Source organism: Varroa destructor, unplaced genomic scaffold (assembly GCF_002443255.2).
Source record: "Varroa destructor unplaced genomic scaffold, Vdes_3.0 BEIS01000007.1, whole genome shotgun sequence".
In the NCBI taxonomy this organism is placed as follows: domain Eukaryota; kingdom Metazoa; phylum Arthropoda; class Arachnida; order Mesostigmata; family Varroidae; genus Varroa; species Varroa destructor.
In genome coordinates this window covers 33,396,109-33,414,678 of record NW_019211460.1, presented here as the reverse complement: position 1 = coordinate 33,414,678, position 18,570 = coordinate 33,396,109, and the positions used below count along the sequence as shown (strand labels likewise).

At 41.6% G+C, this 18,570-nt stretch overlaps 1 protein-coding gene and 1 long non-coding RNA gene across 13 annotated transcripts; one reads left to right on the top strand and one right to left on the bottom strand.

Annotated features, from left to right (window-relative positions):
- Positions 1-701: 701 nt before the first annotated feature.
- Positions 702-8,713, top strand: LOC111254497 (uncharacterized). 2 transcript variants are annotated; one of them, XR_002675051.2, is made up of 3 exons: positions 798-1,259; positions 1,849-2,462; positions 2,693-8,713. It is a non-coding gene; the product is annotated as an uncharacterized LOC111254497 (long non-coding RNA). The 2 variants fall into 2 exon arrangements; XR_015316492.1 differs by having other exon boundaries at positions 702-1,259; positions 1,849-8,713.
- Positions 5,708-18,189, bottom strand: LOC111254495 (homeobox protein Nkx-2.5-like). 11 transcript variants are annotated; one of them, XM_086974212.1, is made up of 5 exons: positions 17,766-18,189; positions 9,372-9,643; positions 8,527-8,660; positions 7,971-8,200; positions 5,708-7,342 (listed from the first exon to the last, which is right to left on the bottom strand). In XM_086974212.1, exons 2-5 carry the CDS (start codon positions 9,578-9,580, stop codon positions 6,947-6,949), a joined length of 969 nt encoding a protein of 322 aa, XP_086830338.1. In that variant the 5' UTR covers positions 9,581-9,643; positions 17,766-18,189; the 3' UTR covers positions 5,708-6,946. The 11 variants fall into 11 exon arrangements, with proteins under 11 accessions (XP_086830338.1, XP_086830337.1, XP_086830339.1 ...); XM_086974211.1 differs by lacking the exon at positions 17,766-18,189 and adding an exon at positions 17,239-17,259; XM_086974213.1 differs by lacking the exon at positions 17,766-18,189 and adding an exon at positions 17,045-17,194.
- Positions 18,190-18,570: the final 381 nt, after the last annotated feature.

Below are 18,570 nucleotides of genomic sequence, written 5' to 3'. Positions count from 1 at the left end.
TGAAGTCCAAGAAGGGTCTACAACGGTACTCATTACCTGAGACAAATTCGACATGGTACCGCAGCCATTCGGATCAGGAATAGATATTAGCCGGTTGCTACTGGTGTCCTTCTTAGTCCGAGCGACGAAACAGGAACACTGACAAGTCCGGCTAAAGAGAAACGAACTTTATGCCGGTATTGTATAGTAGACCATAGGACTGGGACGCCCAGCAACACGTTAACCGAGCAGAATGGTAACGATGTATGGTAAGGTGTACCTTCGTAGTGCTCTTCGACAAATAACGCCTCTAAGGTCAGTTCATATTAGCATACAGATACTGGCGTCAGACATGGTGTACTACTAGGATGTAGCGTAAAGATCGGAAATTTAGTAGACTTAGCAACAAAACCATTTAATGGGTAAAATTTCATATCTACAGGCCCTGTTTATTAAAAGAACATAGGAAACGATAACAAGTTACAATGAAATAGTGGTGGTTTTTGAGGCAAACATTGTGTATTGTAGGACGGCTCTTAGCCGTATCTAGATATTGTGTTATCATTATATCTAAACGTTTTTAGATGTAGCAGACGATCTTACGTATGCAATCGTGAGCAATAATGCTGCACGCACGCTGGAGCGACATGAAAACAAAACTTGAGCCTTACAATAAGGCCGCGACCTCCACGGCGTATTTTGGCCAACAATTACATCACTGCATAAACGTGATTAGGCCATCTGTTTGTCGATCCGCAGTTAGCTGAATGATCGTTTAGTCCAGGAATCTCGTCAAGTGATAATTAAGTGACATATTGGGTCGAATGGGCCGGTTGTTAGAAAATTTGGCGCGTGAATGATTTGTTACCAGTAGCGATGGTTGTACGTGATGAAGTCCTCTTCTCGAGTCGGCATACGTGTAATTAGCAGGTCGGCGCATGGCAATGATTGTGATTGTTTTACGTGACAAGCAGACGATAGCTTGAAATGCACGTGTACGCTTCGAAAGCGCAGCCATTAACGAGGCCGTATCTGCATGCTCGCATTCGACTGAGTGAACCAGCCCAAACGATTTTCATCGGGTTCACTTCGACTGATGTACCATCATTTTCTTCAGTTCCTCTAAACGTTAGCTAACCTTGCCCTGGCGCAAAATCTACACGTTCACGTTGCGTTATTCGCCCTTCTATCATTCGAACCTTTGTTGCTGCCTTGCCACCTATTCACAAGTCGAAGCAGGAAAGACCCTCCAAAAACAACGAGGTTACCACCTATAGCAGGTATCACGCTCGTTTTAACTTATTAGTAAAAACGGCCTATGTGCCTATCTAGAAAAGCATAGTCCAGAACTTAATAGAAAAAAAGGCCCATACATATAGAGTGTGTAATAGCGAGGTGCCCTGATCGGCTGCTTCCTAGCCTAGGGTCCAGGTCGTTTGACGCTAAAATAGACCGTACAAGCAATCTTCTGATGATCTGATTATATTCGTATATATAGTGCTGTTGTATATCACTGCTCATTGTATTGTTGTTCTGAACAATTATACCCATATATACAGCGTCTAGAAATGACAAAACAATCAATTCAAATAGATCTTTTATCAAACCTATTTATAAATCGATTTCGCTTCCCTGTCTATTTATTGTTTGATTTAGGTGCGGTTAGAGCGTAATCATTTTGACAGATTAATTATCTATAAGATCGAAAACTGTGACGCGTCCCTTGCGCGTCACACCGTTCAATACTAATAATAATTATAATTATTGCTCCTTAATTATATCGGTTATAGTAGGATAAGAAGCAATTTTCTCTTCCAGTAATTGCTGATGCTTCACAGCAGTTTTGTTCTATGTTTTGTGTACTCCTAGATAATTCGTACGTTTGGTGGTAACGACCTCACGTCGGCTGTTGTTGCGGTCGTTGCGTTTTGTCCCGTGGCGCCTTTGCGTTCGTATTGTTCAGACAATTCGAATTACAGCGCTCCATTTCGGACACTACCTGGCATATCGGAAAGGAAAATAAACGCAATGATGGATTTTCTGCCTCGACGTTAATTTGCGCCAGTAAATGTAACTTGTCCTAGTAGTGATGTGTAGTACTACGTCTGCTCACTTTCAACATGCGAGACGCCATTATATCGGTAGCGCGGTTACGATTATACGAGCTTTAACACACACACGATCGTTTTCTGAGATCTGGACAATCTCTACATACATATTCCTATTGCAATCGTTGTAGGACCTCGAACTGTCCATCGGTGCGTTCTGTACATGGAATTCTAGTTAGCTTAAAACAATTGTCTAAATACTCTGTACAGCGCTAAGGTGTCCTGAACCTCTCGTGATGATTCGTTCCCTCACTCGCCGGGTCGACGCACGTCCTTTCTGGGTAGTAGAAATAAAGGTTCCTTCGCCTGTCGTTCCTTTGCAACTGGATCAAATGAATTCGAATACGTCTTCAATTGATGAGCATTTGTAGGAAGGTAATGATGTGAACGGTAGAATGCCAATTCATGACGCTACATAGTGTTATCATTAAGCGTTATTGTTCAGCTAAGAAATTTATGTCTCACGCTCTGACATACCTATTTCTAATTTCTGATAGAGCGTTCCACAGCATTTCCTGAATCAGAAATCCGAATTGTTCGCAGCCCCACGTGTACATCTATCATACGCTTACTTACGCATGCCCTTAATATTATTGTGCGATCAGTTATTTCAGTGGTTCTACGATATACTTGTGCTTTACGTTTCTTATTCTCTCTGGTACCTGGTGCGTGATTTCGTTCGGTGCTCGTCGATAGTCGCCGTTCTCGTTCGCACCGATGAAGGCATCAGCTCGATGGCTGTATAATTCAATGAGTCAATAATAAATTGTTTTTCAAGCCAAGCGATATAGAAGATAAGATGTAATATAAAGGTCAATTGAATATTCTAAAAGAGGGTACGTAAACACACAGACAAATAGGACAATCCTAGAGATGCTCGTTCATACAGATCCATAATCGACTCTGCTTCATTCATCCGTTTATAAGCGAAAATTCTAAATCTATCACATTTGACAAATCGATCGACCTCTTCTGTTGCTGTGCACGCTCCTTTGCTTAGCCTAGTTTTTATATAATTTATGCAGATCGCTTTTGAGTGAGCGTGTATCGAATAGTGTGCATTTTCACTCCTTTCCCCACTGCTCGGCGGGATCATGATAAAATACGTGCACCTAACGTATGCACGTTATACTGACCGTTAAGCAATACAATTCATGATCGCCTTCACGCAACGTACCACATTGTACGTACTGATTCAAGCGTACGCTTTTGTTTATAATGCATATATGGCACAATTTATCTGTTTCATATTTTTGTGTCGCAACCAGCAACGGCCAACTATTGTTGTTTCTCGTTATTGTCACGTCACGAGCACAGGGTGCTCGGAATAAACGGGGCCGCATTCAAATAAGAAGAGATAACATTTCGATAACGTTTTCTTCGTATGCACATAGAGACGTTACTGATAAATGTCCTTTCTTTTTTTTCCAACTAACATTTACATCGTTTACAGTTTCAATCGAAGACTCCGACTGCATAAAAGCATTAGGGCGGGGGGACTTTGGCAGTAACCGATAATAGAACCATTGAGTTCGTTTAGACTCATTTGGATCCCGCTCAAAAATGCCGCACCAAGTAAAACAACGTTTGTAATTTCTTCTGTAGGCGATACATGATCTTGTCCCTAATATTAGCTCAAACATTCCGGGATCATCGGAAATAGTTTTTAATGCCTTTTTTTTTTGATTAATTTTAGGCTTTGTCAATCTGATCCTTATCTTGAATTCTTGTGTTTCGGAACCCTTAAAGATCGTGTAAAGACCGGCGTCTTCGAGTTTACCGTTTCAAACGAAAATGTGGGTTCATCGAAGCATCGTTCTGTCTCTGTCATTCTAAGTTGATTGCTTTTGTTCTAAGAAAAAAAAACTTTTGTTAACCTAAAAATAGCAGATTGTCTGACTTGATACCGAATATTCCACGGGGTTTATTTTGTATGGTCAACCAAATAATAGAAATTTCTGGCGACGTGTTTCCCTATTCAATGTAGAAGAGCTTTTTCTCAGTATCGTTGATACCTGACCCGATGGCAAGTCGAATGTCAGCCTATATGAAAATACATAGCTAACGATAGATACATTGTTATTTATCTATGTTCATCTAAGTGCATCGATATGTGTTTATTTCGAGAGCGAGAGTGAGTACGCCTTTTTGTTTATTCATCTCGCTGGTCTCTAAATTATACCTATTCGGCTAGAATCCTCATTCCAATCTGCTCTGGGTATATATTTTGCGAACAGCATAATTAAATAATACAGCCATTGTCATGCGAACAAGTCAGCTCTAATGAGCTGAGCAGTTCGATAATAGTGATACGTTTTGCACTATGTTTTTTTTTTCTCAGAAACCAAATATAAGTTTTTTCGCAATCGATCTTAAGCGATTTGGCATACGAAAAGGCTTAGTATGCTATAATGATAAAGTATAGCTGTATCGCCCTTCACTCATTGGTCATAAAACGTTCCGCTTTGGGCAAATGGTTTGGGTGATCATTGACATTTACCCATTAGTAAGATCTTTTGGTATTGTCATAAACGGCTCAAAGAAGCTCTTTTCTTCTTTTTTTTTTTTTATTATCAGAGAAAAAAAGGAACAACTTTGAATAGCTTTTGCTTTATGTCGTGGGGTAGAGATTCATGCAACCTTCTCACTTGGCCAGTAGTTACCTTTAGATTTTTTCAATCTAACAAAAAATGTTCAGTCTTCGCAACGCTTTTTCCTATAGAACCATTGTACTCGTCGGCTCATAACCATTGAATAGAGCCGAGTTGACTTAAGATCAGCTTGTAACGCCCTATTCGTCTTTTGCGTCGTAAGCCGCACGTCCATAGAACAGACCTCACTTATCTTTATCCTCACTCCTATATGGAACTGAATTTGATTCGGTATTGCAGCTTTCGTAAAGCCTGTTGGTATTGCAAATGCGCGTGCAAGGGATACCTTTCAGCCCCGTCATAGAAAATTTTGTCGGCTAAAGTTGTCTGTTTTTAGATATAGCGTCTACAATGCAAACCCCTACTCGCTGATGGTAACAACTCCTAAAATATCAGACAATAAAAACCTAATCCTTAATTTAGGCCGAGATATTCCGTGAATTCTGGAAGCATGATCTTCACCTTCAAAAGTTCAACAGTGATCGGGAGATACTAAAATGAACAGTCACGTACTTACTAATAGTTCCACTTTATTTGAAAGAAAAAAGCTACTTTATATATTATGATTCCACTTTAGTTAAATGAACGTATATTTGTTTCATGGTAGTGAGATCTGGGATGCGTATTATTATTTCATTGTATGTACACTGTACACTATTTCAATGCGATAATAGTACAGAAGAATATGTGTAAACAAGGTACTATATTAATAAATGGATTTTCCCTCCAGCAATAAACAGTAATACCACTCACCGAAGCCGACTATACTGATTAGGAAATTAATATTACATGCGTCGCATATGTACATGTCTGTTCGTGTACAAACTAACTCAAAAAAAATAAGCATCCTCTTTAGAAATTAGGAGGCCCTAGAATTAGGTGGGGAAAAGGGTCCTTCAAGTAAATTGATATCCGTATCAGCGGGTAAAACGTTCAATATAGCAGCTTAATTTAAAAAAAAAAAACGACCAATTTGTATGGCTTTATTTTAAGAAAGCTTTCACTTAATAGCATAGTATTGCATACAGTTTTCTTAGAATCTCACAAATATAATATTGTAACCGACGGTCCCACGGTTTTCCGGTATGCATTATGCAACCGTTGATAAAATACGTGCTATTTAAAAGTTTGCAGCTGGTTATTTTTACAACGCTCTTTGGTAAGCTGTACGTAAAAAGGAACGTCAGTCTAGGAACTTCATCTTTATGGTGGATACACTTTGTTCGACAAAGTCTAAAAGGTACAATAAACGTAATATACGCCTTACTAGTGTAGGCATTTCAATGCGGTGAATCAGCGTGCTGAGTATTAATACGTACGTACCGAAGTCCAAAATGCACATGTAGACATTTTCCACCATCTAATACTTCCATATATATATATAGATGTAGGCCTAGTTGCGTGCGTGTTTTGTCTGATGTTATGTTGTTTCAATGGTGGATGTTTGAGATTTGATGCTTTAACGTTTGTTTCACTTCTATGTAGAAATGGCGATGGTGTTTTTATAATAAATTTAATAATAGTTTAAACAAAGTGCCCAAGATTAAAATAGGTAAATCATTCATAACAGTAATTAGGCATATTACAATAGCTCGATGGCGCGACGGTCTTTGAATGAATCCTATTCGTCCGTCAATGCCAAAATTAAATGTGCGTGTTGCCCTTTTTAATATTACCTTCGCGTCCTGAAGGCACGAATTACCAGTTACTAACCTTGCTTGGACTGACAAATGTAATCTACACTACTGTTTTATGATACAAAAAAACATATGCACTATTTTAATTTCAGCCTTTAGTTTCAGCATGGAGCTGAATATACATGAGCCATATAGTATAAATGCTCTCCTTGTAACCCACACCAGTCGCTTATTAACATATTATGATCCTTTTTCCCCTACAATCGTAATCTAAGTACAACGCGCCTAAATATGTGCAGTAATAATAATAGATACGATTTTCATTCAGTCGTATAAATAGTCGTTTAGCATGGTATATTCATTCTATTAAATGGGAACATCTTCAATGTACAAGGAATGGATTGCAGGGAAAAAAAACTTGCAATTAGAAAGGGTGGACCTATAACTATAAACTCTCATGTCGTAGCGTGCCTCCGTTCAAGTGTTTTTGTAAACCCAACTTGGAAGTTTTTATCCGCCCACAGTAGTTATGTTGACAAACTTGAGTTGAAAAGACTGGCTAATTGGCCACTCATAAAGAAGCGTTATTTTGCGGTGGTACCGGCGGTGGAGGTGGAGCAAGCGGATGAGGTTCGAGACCAGTTGGCGGCCCAGCCATAAAATGAGCGCTGACCGGCGTCGCATAACCAGCTGGATCCTGCTGAAACATTGGTGGAGGTGGCGGGGGCCTCTGCGAGCTGGACGGCTGTGGTGCTCCCCATCGTGGGTCTCCGGTTGGTCCAGGGTGAGGATGCGCCACACCTACTCCAAAGATCATCCCGTCGGGATGACATGAAGGTGGCGGAAGTATCACGGTTGATGATAGTTCGGGATATCCGTAATCTTGTATGGGGCCGCCAGGAGAAGCCGGTCGACCGTCCCGGACCAAAACAGGAATTGTCACCTGAGAATCAAAAACAATCGATGCCTAACTACAAATAAAGTTAAAGATGTAACGTAGTAACTGCGTATCTGGAGGAACACAAGATGTAGTAAATATTGCTCCCACAAGCTTCGACGAAAATTAAGTACCATATTATCAATTACTTATTTACTTAATTAAAATATTTGTAATGCCTTGCATCTTTTGTTCAAGCTGAGTGCTCTACTAGGACAGCCTTTAGTATGATTAATCCTTGTCCTATATACGTACCAAATGTAGTAGGATAACTTCGTAAATACGATAACCAAAAAACTATCAATCCAATTCATATATCACATTACTGTTTTTCCATTGCACACGAGGATTTACTTCTTTTTTTTTTTTCATACTCAGCTTACCATATACTAGCAATTTTGGTAAATCGGCGTGAGCGCTTGAACGCTTAGGTGGCTTAGTCTGCAGGTGCTTCGTATATTGACATATTTTTGACTTACAATCAGTTAGCCCCTATTTTTTCGATGCCTCATAATATTATGTAGAGCTGAAAGTCTATGGACATCTTAATTATATTAAGATGTCCATATTATTTATATTAAGTAGCTACACCTGTGACACCGAATCTCCTTTTGTCATCTGCCCAATGAGAAGTCGCGTTAAAGTGCTACAGACGTACCTTGCGAGGGAACTGTTGTCTTCCTGAAGCAATCTGTTGACTTTCACGTTGTTTTTTACTTTTGTAACGTCTATTCTGAAACCATATCTTCACCTGGGTTGATGTCAGTTTTAGAGCTTGTGCCAGAAGCTCGCGCTCCTGTGCCGTCAAATATTTCTGTTGTTTAAAACGCTGTTCCAGTTGATGCACTTGTGCTTGTGTGAACAAAATACGCGGTTTTCGCTTCGTTTCTGAAAGAAATGTTCGGAATGAAAAAATGAGAAAGAATTAAAAAAAAAAATGTTCGGGCTCAACGATCAATACACGGATAACTTTAACAAGAACTATCTCCGCTTATACTGGGTCTTCTAACTAATATATATTGTCACAATTTTTTATGATTATTTTTTCTTATTATTAATTATGGTTATTATCACAATGAATTGCCTGCTGATTCCCCATTTGGCAAATATCTAGTTCGTATTTATTAGTTTGAAACGACTTAACGTTGAGTTGCAAGAATCAACGTTGTATCTAGCAATTCGATACAGCATTGATTTAAGTTGATAAAACTTACTGCGATGCTGCTGACTATCATCTTCTACTTCGTCCTTGATCCCTTGGCCAAGTTCCTCATGCGACGACGCCTCTAAACGCTCCAGAGGAAGCTCGTGGCCCGTTAACGGATCTTCTATAGGATGCGTGTACCCCCTGGAGTAGGATAAAAAAGATTACAGAATAAAAAAGTCAGTTGGTTCTTTTTATATATTGTTCTTAATCACATTTAGAAAATTTAGAATTCAAAACAAGATCCATCAAAAATTTTGAGGATTATTTATTATTATTATTATATGAAAAATTATATTATTATGAAAAATAAACCTTATTTTCATCACTCTATGACCATATATACATAAATACGCAGAAAAGGTACGTTATAAACACACAATATACTTGTGTTCTCTTTGACATCTTAAACAATTGATTCTGAATCGAGTGAATACGCAAAAAAATTCTTTACGATCACTGCCGATAAAAGAAAAGGAAAAACGGAAAAAACAAACCCAGCAACCATATGGTACACAAACTAAAATTAAGGAAAATGCGCTATTAAGATTATTTCGGCGATATTGACACTGGGTTATGCACGTGTTATTGACGAAAACTTTCATGTACGTGTACGACTGAGTCGAGTCGACGAACATTGGCGGCTGTTATTTAGGCAAAGTATTTAAGTAGGCAAAACGTTAAGTCCTACGCCTTATTGAACATCCTCAAAGCAAGGTTTTCTTTATCAACACCTCAATCATTTGTAATGCTTATTGTCGTCAAGTGAATATTGGTTTAGTAAGTTTCGTTGTTTATACAAAAACAAAAAGATTGCCATGCGAAGTATATGTGTCCGAAATGGGATTCACTTACTTGTATTCTGTTGACCAGCCGAATTGCGTCTGTGGAATCCACGTCTGCGGTGCATGGGTTTGGCCAGGCGGTGAATGAGTTCCAGGTGTATAGCAGCTTTGGTACGGAGGCAAGCCATGTGGCAACGAGGCACCGCTCAACGGATCAGCAGCCTCCATAGGGTATGACAAAAGATCCTTGACATTGAACGACGCTGAGGGCGTAAACATGGCGCGGAGCGATAATGGCGACGAAGCCGGCGCCGATGCGGAACACTTGTTCACTGACACACTCTATGAAGATAAACAGACATTCTTCGTGAACAGAAATCTCGAGTGTCGTCGCAACTTCCTGTATACCTATTTCCTCTGTATGGCTATGCGCTAAGAACACATCGTATCTCCACTGCCAGCAAATTTCACAAATAACTAAGACCTTTCGATCGGTTCATAAATAAAGCATTATTATTAGATTTCGTGTCACTGGGCTCGAAAAGAGACTGCAGTAGAGAATGCCAGAAATAGTTGCATACAAACAAACGCGTGAAACGATTCCAAGCAATATCTTCAATGGTTGCTAATTATAACAACGGCGGCCGTTTGCAATGGTGATCCCATAAAGGCAAAAGGAAAGGAATGCATTCGCGACGAAAGTCTGCCTTTGTTGTTGTTGTTGTTGTTAATATTGTCGTAGCCGCTACTGCCGGGCATACACCCCACACCCACCCAGCCACTTTCCATCTATACATTGGCGTGTGTAGAGGCAAATTAGAAACGCAGACTTTATGGGGGGGACAAGAGGAACAGACGGGCATTTGGCATCCAACGACATCACGTACCAGATGTAGTCGAGCTTGTCTCAGGCTTCCGTTTCTCTCATACTGACAGAGAATGAACCAGGGTGAAACCGGGGGCGATATCTCTGTTTGCTCCACCAGCATCGAACGCCAACAGCGTCAATATAACAACGCCTGCTATTGCAACTTGTGGCGATGTCTGATGTTGATAAGTGCTATATGATTGATTTCGCGGAATATCTACAGCGAGATATATATATATTCGTTTCGACATGTGAACACATTTGCTCTGGGTGTCTCGATCGACGCGTTTTAAAAGGATCAAAATATTCTCTGACATTCTCTGCAGGTTGGTACGATGATCACTATGCGACAGAACCAAGTCGACATAATCTTACTGTTAGTATTGTGGAAGTTTTCAATTTAATCGGTTAACTAAAGACCGACATCTTGCAGTAATCAACAACAATGATGATTATAGTGAAAATATCTACAAGAAAGCAGATCAGCCATTGAATTTCTTAGTGGATGCTAAGCACGTCTTGATGTAAGTAAATAAATGTTGAGTGTCAGAACGGAGTTCCGTATCGTAGCCTATTGCTATTAATGATGGTTCTAGTAGCAATCGAAATAGTTCCATTGTTACACTAGCGTTGCAGTTAAGAAGAGCACTGAATAGGCAAAGAGGTACTCTCAAAAATCGAGAAGACCATTCGTTCTTCTCAAAAGTCTGGAGGGTACCACCCATCGATTGTAACAATCTACGCGTTCATAAATTCTCTAGCTTCGAGCGCAACGTGTATGCGACCGTGGTCCTACGGAAGAAGTGGCTATAGCTACGGTTACAGCTGATGACGGATAAGGTGCTTGATTCCAGAAGTGTGTGGGCCTAAGCCCTCAGGGGGCACTTACTTAGCAGTAAGGCACAGTAACATAGACACGAATTCCACTTCTTTGCTTTAACGACCACTCCATGTTATTGTATCCACTTCAAGAAAGAGGTACCCACATGCGAACATCCTCCAGCACAACTCCAGTGGCGGCGTGTACGATCCAGCTGGAAATATCCGTTTAGCTTTAGCCAACGCTAAATAATCTGAAGCCTGACGTAACACAGGTGCGCTCTGTTGGCATTACTCAGTGGTCTTTGCGATTTCGGCAGGCAAACAGACAGGTGGACAGACCGGCGGGAAGGTAGGAAGGAAGACAGCCAGCAAAGACCCTTTACGTACTCAGAGTTGAGACTGGTATGGGTTGCGCCGCAGGGATTGCTGATGGTGCCAATGCAGGATAGTGCCGTGATTGATTGAGCATTGGGGAAAAACGGCGGGAAACTGATGGGGAACTCAGTAGACGATAGATTCACTTACCGTTGGACACTTGAAGAAGTCGTTTCGCGTTCGGTTTTCATATCGTTTAAGGTATTTCAAGACCACCCATAGAAAGTTAAGAAGCATAGAGAGAGGAGCAGGTCGACGAGGGTGAGTGCACAGGTAAGAAGAACCGAGTGGCTACTTTTTTTTACCGCCGAATAATTGTCGTTATCTTCACGGAATCTGTACTGCTTACATACAGAGGCACAGCCAGAACTGAGCACGAATGAGCGTTCTTCGTAATGTCGATTGCCGATGCTGCTTGCCACGTGGACTTTCAAAAAAAATAAAGCTGTTGTTAGGTACAGCTCCAGTAATGCATGATCTGATAAGGCCGACTGGCTAGAGTGCACGAATGCAGGGCAATACGCTCTTGAGTGGACTTTTCTGTAATCATTTATTTCTAGTTGGGACAGTTCCTCTTTTGCGACTTGCCTGTTTTTTTCCCGCTGCAATGGGACTGCCGCGTTTGCGCTTGCATCGAGTTATGTTGCTATGGTAAACCATGAGTAGCGTGAAGAATCTGCAGCTCTGCATTAGGAAATTATAAATAAGTCCCAAGTTGCACACATGTAAATTATTCGAATGACAGAAACACGGTCTCGAATCCGTGTTATCGCTCGCGTAGACACGCGCTTTATCGGGCAACGAAGATTACGAGGGATTAAATGATTTTGAGAAGAGGAATAATCATCACAGCAGCAAAACAAAAATTACAACAGCAATGGTATATTCTTGTTATTACCTTCATTACTATCATCGACGTCGTCATAGTCCTTTGCATTAACAGTTAGCAAGCCTACAGACAGTTGGGGTATTTACATAGTATATTGATAGCCGCTATTGACTGTCCTTCTTCGTATGTATCTATTTGTCCGTCTGTCTGTCTGCCTGCCTGCCTGCCACTTCTTGACGACCATTTCCGCTGGCCAGCCGCCTTTGCTCGTCCCTGTTGCTAAAGGACAAATCTTCCATGCCGCGCAGGCAGATTGGCTGCAGTGTCTTGGAGACTGACGAACACCATTCGTACGCTGTTACGGCTGGCGACGTCGCCAACTGCTACTGCTGTTGCTTCTGAAACAAGTTACAGTTGCTCAACCGGCAATGAACCTTGCGGACGCTAGTAGAACGCATAAGTGACGGTCTAGCGAGCGACGAGACGAGAACGTTGAGCAGACGCGACCCGCCAAGTCAGGATGTGCTGTTGCTTCTATACCGACAAATCTCAAGTACCCACTCGAAATGCAGCGGCTGCTACCAATGGCCAATACAACGGCTGCGAGATTCTGGTGCTGTGGCTGCTGCTCCTGTAAAGGAGCAGCAGCAACAAAAGCAGTTACACCCTCCTTTTTCCCTGACTACTTGATCATTCCTCCGCACTCTCACGGCGCTCAACTCTGCCATCAGTTTACTTAGTGAAAATGTTGCTACGTTGATCTTTTCCCGCCTTTCCTCATCGGCGTTGACCACATTCAAATGGCTCTGATGCAGCAGCGGCAACGGATGGCCGGTCGCCAACCAACGTTCGGCCATGTTTGCATCAACAATGAGATCGAGGTACTAACACTACGAGCGGGCGGACGGACGGACGAACGAGGCTAGTTTTCTGCAACATGCTTCCTTCGCGGCCATCATTGTCATCATCCAGCTATAGGCCAGGACCAATAATAAAGGCGCCAGCGCGCGTGGAAAAGACCACACGGCCAGCAGGGGGATCGATTTTAGGCCAATCGATGCTTAGCAGCGGGCAACGTCGGCCAATCAAAAAAGGAGCCTAGACTACCCAATAGCTAGGGAAAATGATACCCGACGATTTATAGCATCGCTATTTTAGTGACTGGATTCGAGTTGGAGAGTCCTTGGAAGCGGACTGCTCGGCCAAAGGCAAACGACCAATCCTGCCTCATTACTCACGCACCACCATATTACCAAGGCTAAATTCGTCAAACCGTTGAAGGCAAAAAATTAAGCGGGTGCGGGCATGCTATCCTAAAATGTAATGTCTACCAAAGATAGAATTCCATTTTAACGCGCTCCTAACGGGATAGGCATGGTAACGCTACTGGTGAATTAGGGGGGAATTTTGAATGATAACCTTTTTAATCACCAGTGGATAACAACAAGTACATAATGATGATAATTTGGCAAGTGCGTAGAACATTCCGTTTATAGGAATATTTATGTCTAGCGCTGAAATAATATACAGTCCTCAGCAAAAAAAAACTATTTTATGAAGGCAAATGCGATAGAAAAATTGTCTGAATCAAAGCGACCGAGTGTTCGTATATTATTAACGGCGGTATCGCTGACCTTATACAAACCAGCTTGTTACGAGCAAGACAATCTTCAAAGTGTCGAAATCGGACGACAAAACGGACTTATACTATTCGACCTATACAGTTATAGGTCGAATTGTTTCTATTTTCAATAGACATATCTTTTCATATCCTTCCGTGAGTGAAAACCACTTACTAAGTCTCGGCTGTCTCACGTATGGCCACCTGAAACGCTGTATAGGGTATACCCACGCAACCTGGGACAGTGACGACTAAAAATTTTGCCATGTAATGTTGTACTCCCAACACCAACGACGGGATAGCTATTAACGAAGCGTATTCTATTCTATCGATCACAAAACGATCGTATCCCAGGAACGTCTTGTACAGAAAGGAAAATTATCGAAAATTTGCTCGACGGGAACACCGTATGCAGAGTTACGAATGAGCGCTACACCATCTCCAGTCACCACGTCGCTTAAGAACCCAAATGGAATCTAATTTCATTATGTATTATTCATTATAATTCATGGTAGGGATTACACAGACAATGGCACTGTTTTATACTCCTCCAAAAATTTCTTAGTTGTTAAGCTCGGGGTCACTAGTTTAGGCTGTACCATCGACATACATTAAATAGCATTTGTAATTAATTCGTTTTTTTTTCGTCCATTGAATTTGGTCAAGGCGTATATGGGGAAATATAGGAATAGCTATACTTTAACCAACTGCTGCTGCGGAGCTCTAGCTAAAAATGGAAGCTATGGAAGTGAATGACAGTTAGATCCCATACCAGACAATGGATAACATAACAATCATAAGAAATGTAACGTGTGTCAATGCTAGTCTACATTGATAGAATAGAAATATAGGGATTAGGTCTCCCGTAACTTTTTTGAGATCGGCATAGCTTGTGCTGGTAATAGCATTAAATGTCCAGGGATGCCACAGATACTCCTTAAATAAACACGAGGCCGGGATTCTCAGAGAAAAAGGCCCGCCGAATATTCTTTTTTCTCAAAGCTTTACGTCTTTAAAATGCATTGTGTAATATGTAATGAATACCATTCGTTTTCGCTAGTGGCAATACCGGAGAAATTTGTTTTATTAGAGTGTTACCAGCGAATCCAACGGATCTTGAAGCTAAACAGCTTCTAAGCTACACGCTTTTAGACGACGCAACTCGCCATTCTAAGAATGGAAACTGGAATGTCGACAGGAAGGTATCGCCACAACGAAAAACTGGTATTTCACACGAAACGTACCACAGATTCATAACCCAGACACTGAAAATTCGTAAACTAAAAGAGAATTCCCGTGAACGAACGTTAAATCAGCTAAAAATTCGTCTGCTACATTGTACGTGCATTTGCGAAACCCTGATACAACGAAACACCTGCCTGAACCGTATAGACTCACCTAGACGAGGTACGATCCAGTCTTTACAGTTAGCCATCAGATATCATGGCATCGTTTCGAAAAACAAATCGAGTTCGGCGCCAGTGTCGAATAGGTTCATGCGTGAGGTAATGGTAGCACTTAAACTAAACATCAGGGACACCTGCTACATCTGCCGAAGATCAAGCAATTAATATATTCCGCTACCTCAAAAGACTTGTGGATCGTTAGCAGGGCACGCACGGAAGCCACGCAGCCTATTTAGTCGATTACTTCGCTAAATATCATTGCCCGGACTGAGCGAAGGAATACTCAACATTAGGTTCAACAAGCTTACTTTCCAGATCTAAGTCCGTGTGGTCACAGAGTCCTCCATGAAAGAAACTCCATGTCTGCCATCAATTTACTTCGAAAAGCCATAGATAGAGATTACATATGAACACACAAATGCTAAGCACATGGCTGTCTAAAGGCGCTAGAGTGCCAGCGCTGTGTAGGGGAGTAACTCTAGTAGATAAAAAAAAAATTCCTCACAAAATTTCTTTGCACTGATTACGCAAGTCTCAGTAGATCGATAAGTTTATATTAGTATACGTCAATAATCGGCAACAGCTGTCGAGGAAAGCTACGTTTCTCCAAGGAAAACGTATTAGACGGTTCTGGTGCAATCACAATAAGTATTAGCTTTTCCCGTCTGTATGCAACAGAAGCAAACAAAAATAGTTATCCTAAAAGTAACGAACCAGTAGAGACAAATATACAACATATGTCTAATAGACATATTCCACTCATGAGTTGGAAACAATTTTTGATTTTTTTTTTTTTTTTTGAAATATGGGAAACACGTAAATGAATGTACAAAAGGCAATGGTGTGTCTAGTTATTGCTGAGAAAACTTATTCTTGTAAAACTCGCGTGTATACAGCAAGTAGAAACAGGCGAGTGACAATATTATCTAATATAGGAGTACTAACACCAGGAACCATATATAGGTGCTTACCCTTACGTCAAGCGGAAATAAATCGATTTAATCGCTATGCAGTTATGCAGTTTGCAGACCTTATTTGAAAGATCACGATGAAGATTCTCAATTTTTTCCAGACCTACAACGAAGAAAGCGATGCGGGTTTATTGAGTCTTTCTAGACATTCAGAAACTAATCGAAGGCCGAGAAAGAAACCGCTCGAACGATTAGGACGTCGGTTCGAGTTGAAAAGTCTGCGATTTAAAGTGGTTAAATGATGGATTCGATGATAATATCATACCATTAGACATGACGAGTGCGATCAGACAAAGTTGTGACAGTCTCGAAAATCACTGTTTTTTAATCACAGAATAGAGGACGCAACCAAACTGGCTAAGCGAGCCAACGTTTCCCATTGTATTTCTGTACGCTGAATGCGTTGTTTTGGGAACAAGGCACTGATTCGCTCGCCTAGTAAGTGTAATGTGGGTTAGGCGGCATCATCAGCGTTGCCGGCGAATTCATATAAACAAGCTAACTTCTTATACGATAATTCCCTTGGTATAAACAATCCGTAGATTTTCTCGGATGAAACGTACGTGTCTTATGTTTATTTGTTCATACCAACCTTTTCTCTCAGATTTTGTCTTTTAATATAGCTTAAACCAGAAAATATGGGCAGGTTCTTGGGATAGTCACGCAACTAGGTTATTAAATCAGTCATATCAACAGCACGTGAAGGCCTTAAAATAGCACGCAAATATACAACGAAATTAATTTTTTTCTGTGATGAATATTTCTTTATTAAATGTACGCCTGTAACCATGAAAATCGTAAAAAAAAACTCCAATTACACAAGCATAAACCATTCAAGTCAGACTGCTTACGTTTTTTACGTGTTGTTGTTAGTGTACCATCATCGTAATAGTGATAGTCCCTGTTTGTTTATATTGCTGCCGGAGTTGTTGCCATAATCCTCTGAGATCATTGTGCACTTACTCACTCACTGAGCATTCATCTCTCCCTCTGTCCGCTATACTTGGCTGCACTTAAGTTGATGTAACATGAAAGTAGCACTTACATTGTCACTCTACGTTGTACTTCCGACAACAGCAAAGCTACCCCGCGCTGCACTCACGTGCGCAAGAGCATCTCAGCAACAGCTGTAATTGTAAGTAGCGTTAATGAGTTGAGTAAGATCGCAATCGTGATTGTCCATCCACCAGCACCCTCCGCCCTTGGTCCTCCGTCAGCCTGGCTAATGTTCCTGCCCAGATGGTCTGCCAAACAACCGGCGCCTGAAGGACCCTTCACATGGTGGTGGCCACTCCGCTTGGTGCTTAACATCAACACTGCCAGTGGATGCCGACGAGGCCGATTTTTAGCAATCACCTTTTTTGTTACTGGCAACAACATGCACGCGATGATAACCAATTAACGAAGTACTCTAGTCAACAGGCCCTCAACTTGAGTCCTGCTTTAAGAGACCGAACGCAACAAGCAACACGCAAAAGGGGGACAAAGGGCCCGCAGAAACAAAAAGGCACATAGCGAACGCCACGCCGCGGCAGCAACACATTGAGGCCACCTGGCCGTAAGAAAACTTACCTTCTAGTCAATGAGCCTCTTCACTGCAGACTCCCGCTGCCACTGCAACGGTAGCAACGAAACTGAAGATCATAACGACAGCGAGAAGAAATTGCACTTGGCGGTACCACGCGGTCATGAATACGAACTATTTGCTTCTCAGTTCAGACAAGCGCGTGTTTCAGCTGGCTAAAGCACAACACTTGGCCTTTAGCCCGTTACTCTCGGCTCAGGAGAGCTTGTCCACTTCAGTCAAGCCCATCCACCCAAATCGTCACGGTTGACGTCGTCAGGCATAGAGAAGCACACGCCCTTCTTTAATGGCTTGTAACGGTTATAACCCGCAGCGTACTGCCCTTTCCACGCTGCTGCTGCTGCTGCTGCTGCTGCTGCTGTTGTTGTTACTGAACCTGAAACAACACCCGACTCTTCCGGATATCGGTACCGATAATGTAGTCGTCGTGAATAGCCTGAAATCCAAGTGTCAGACCACCGCAGACATTCGACTAGTATAAAGTGCTAATTTCGCTTTCTCCCATACGTCTTCATCGCCAGCGGCTGAGCTACGGTTGCAAATCGGTCTTCGCCGCGACCATCTCTAACCACGCAAGGCATCGTGGCAAGGACTATAGATTTGACAATTTGCTGAAGACGTTTTCCCTATCACATGTATCCAATGCGCGTGTAGTGATAGGCGTAGGCATTGCAAACCGCATTGCACGCCGCAGGACAGTCCGTTTTGCGCGTTTCTGTTAACTCATTCGCCGTAACAATAGTTGGCTACCGAAATAGTCTCAGTATAAAGAGCAATTACTATGAAAAGTGG

Coding starts and splice junctions, on each gene's coding strand:
- LOC111254495 (XM_086974205.1), bottom strand. CDS start 10,290: ATGCTGGTGGAGCAAACAGAGATATCGCCCCCGGTTTCACCCTGGTTC. Junction 9,644..10,188: donor GACAAGCTCGACTACATCTG/GTACGTGATGTC, acceptor TTATCTTCATAG/AGTGTGTCAGTGAACAAGTG. Junction 8,201..8,526: donor TGATAGTCAGCAGCATCGCA/GTAAGTTTTATC, acceptor CATTTCTTTCAG/AAACGAAGCGAAAACCGCGT.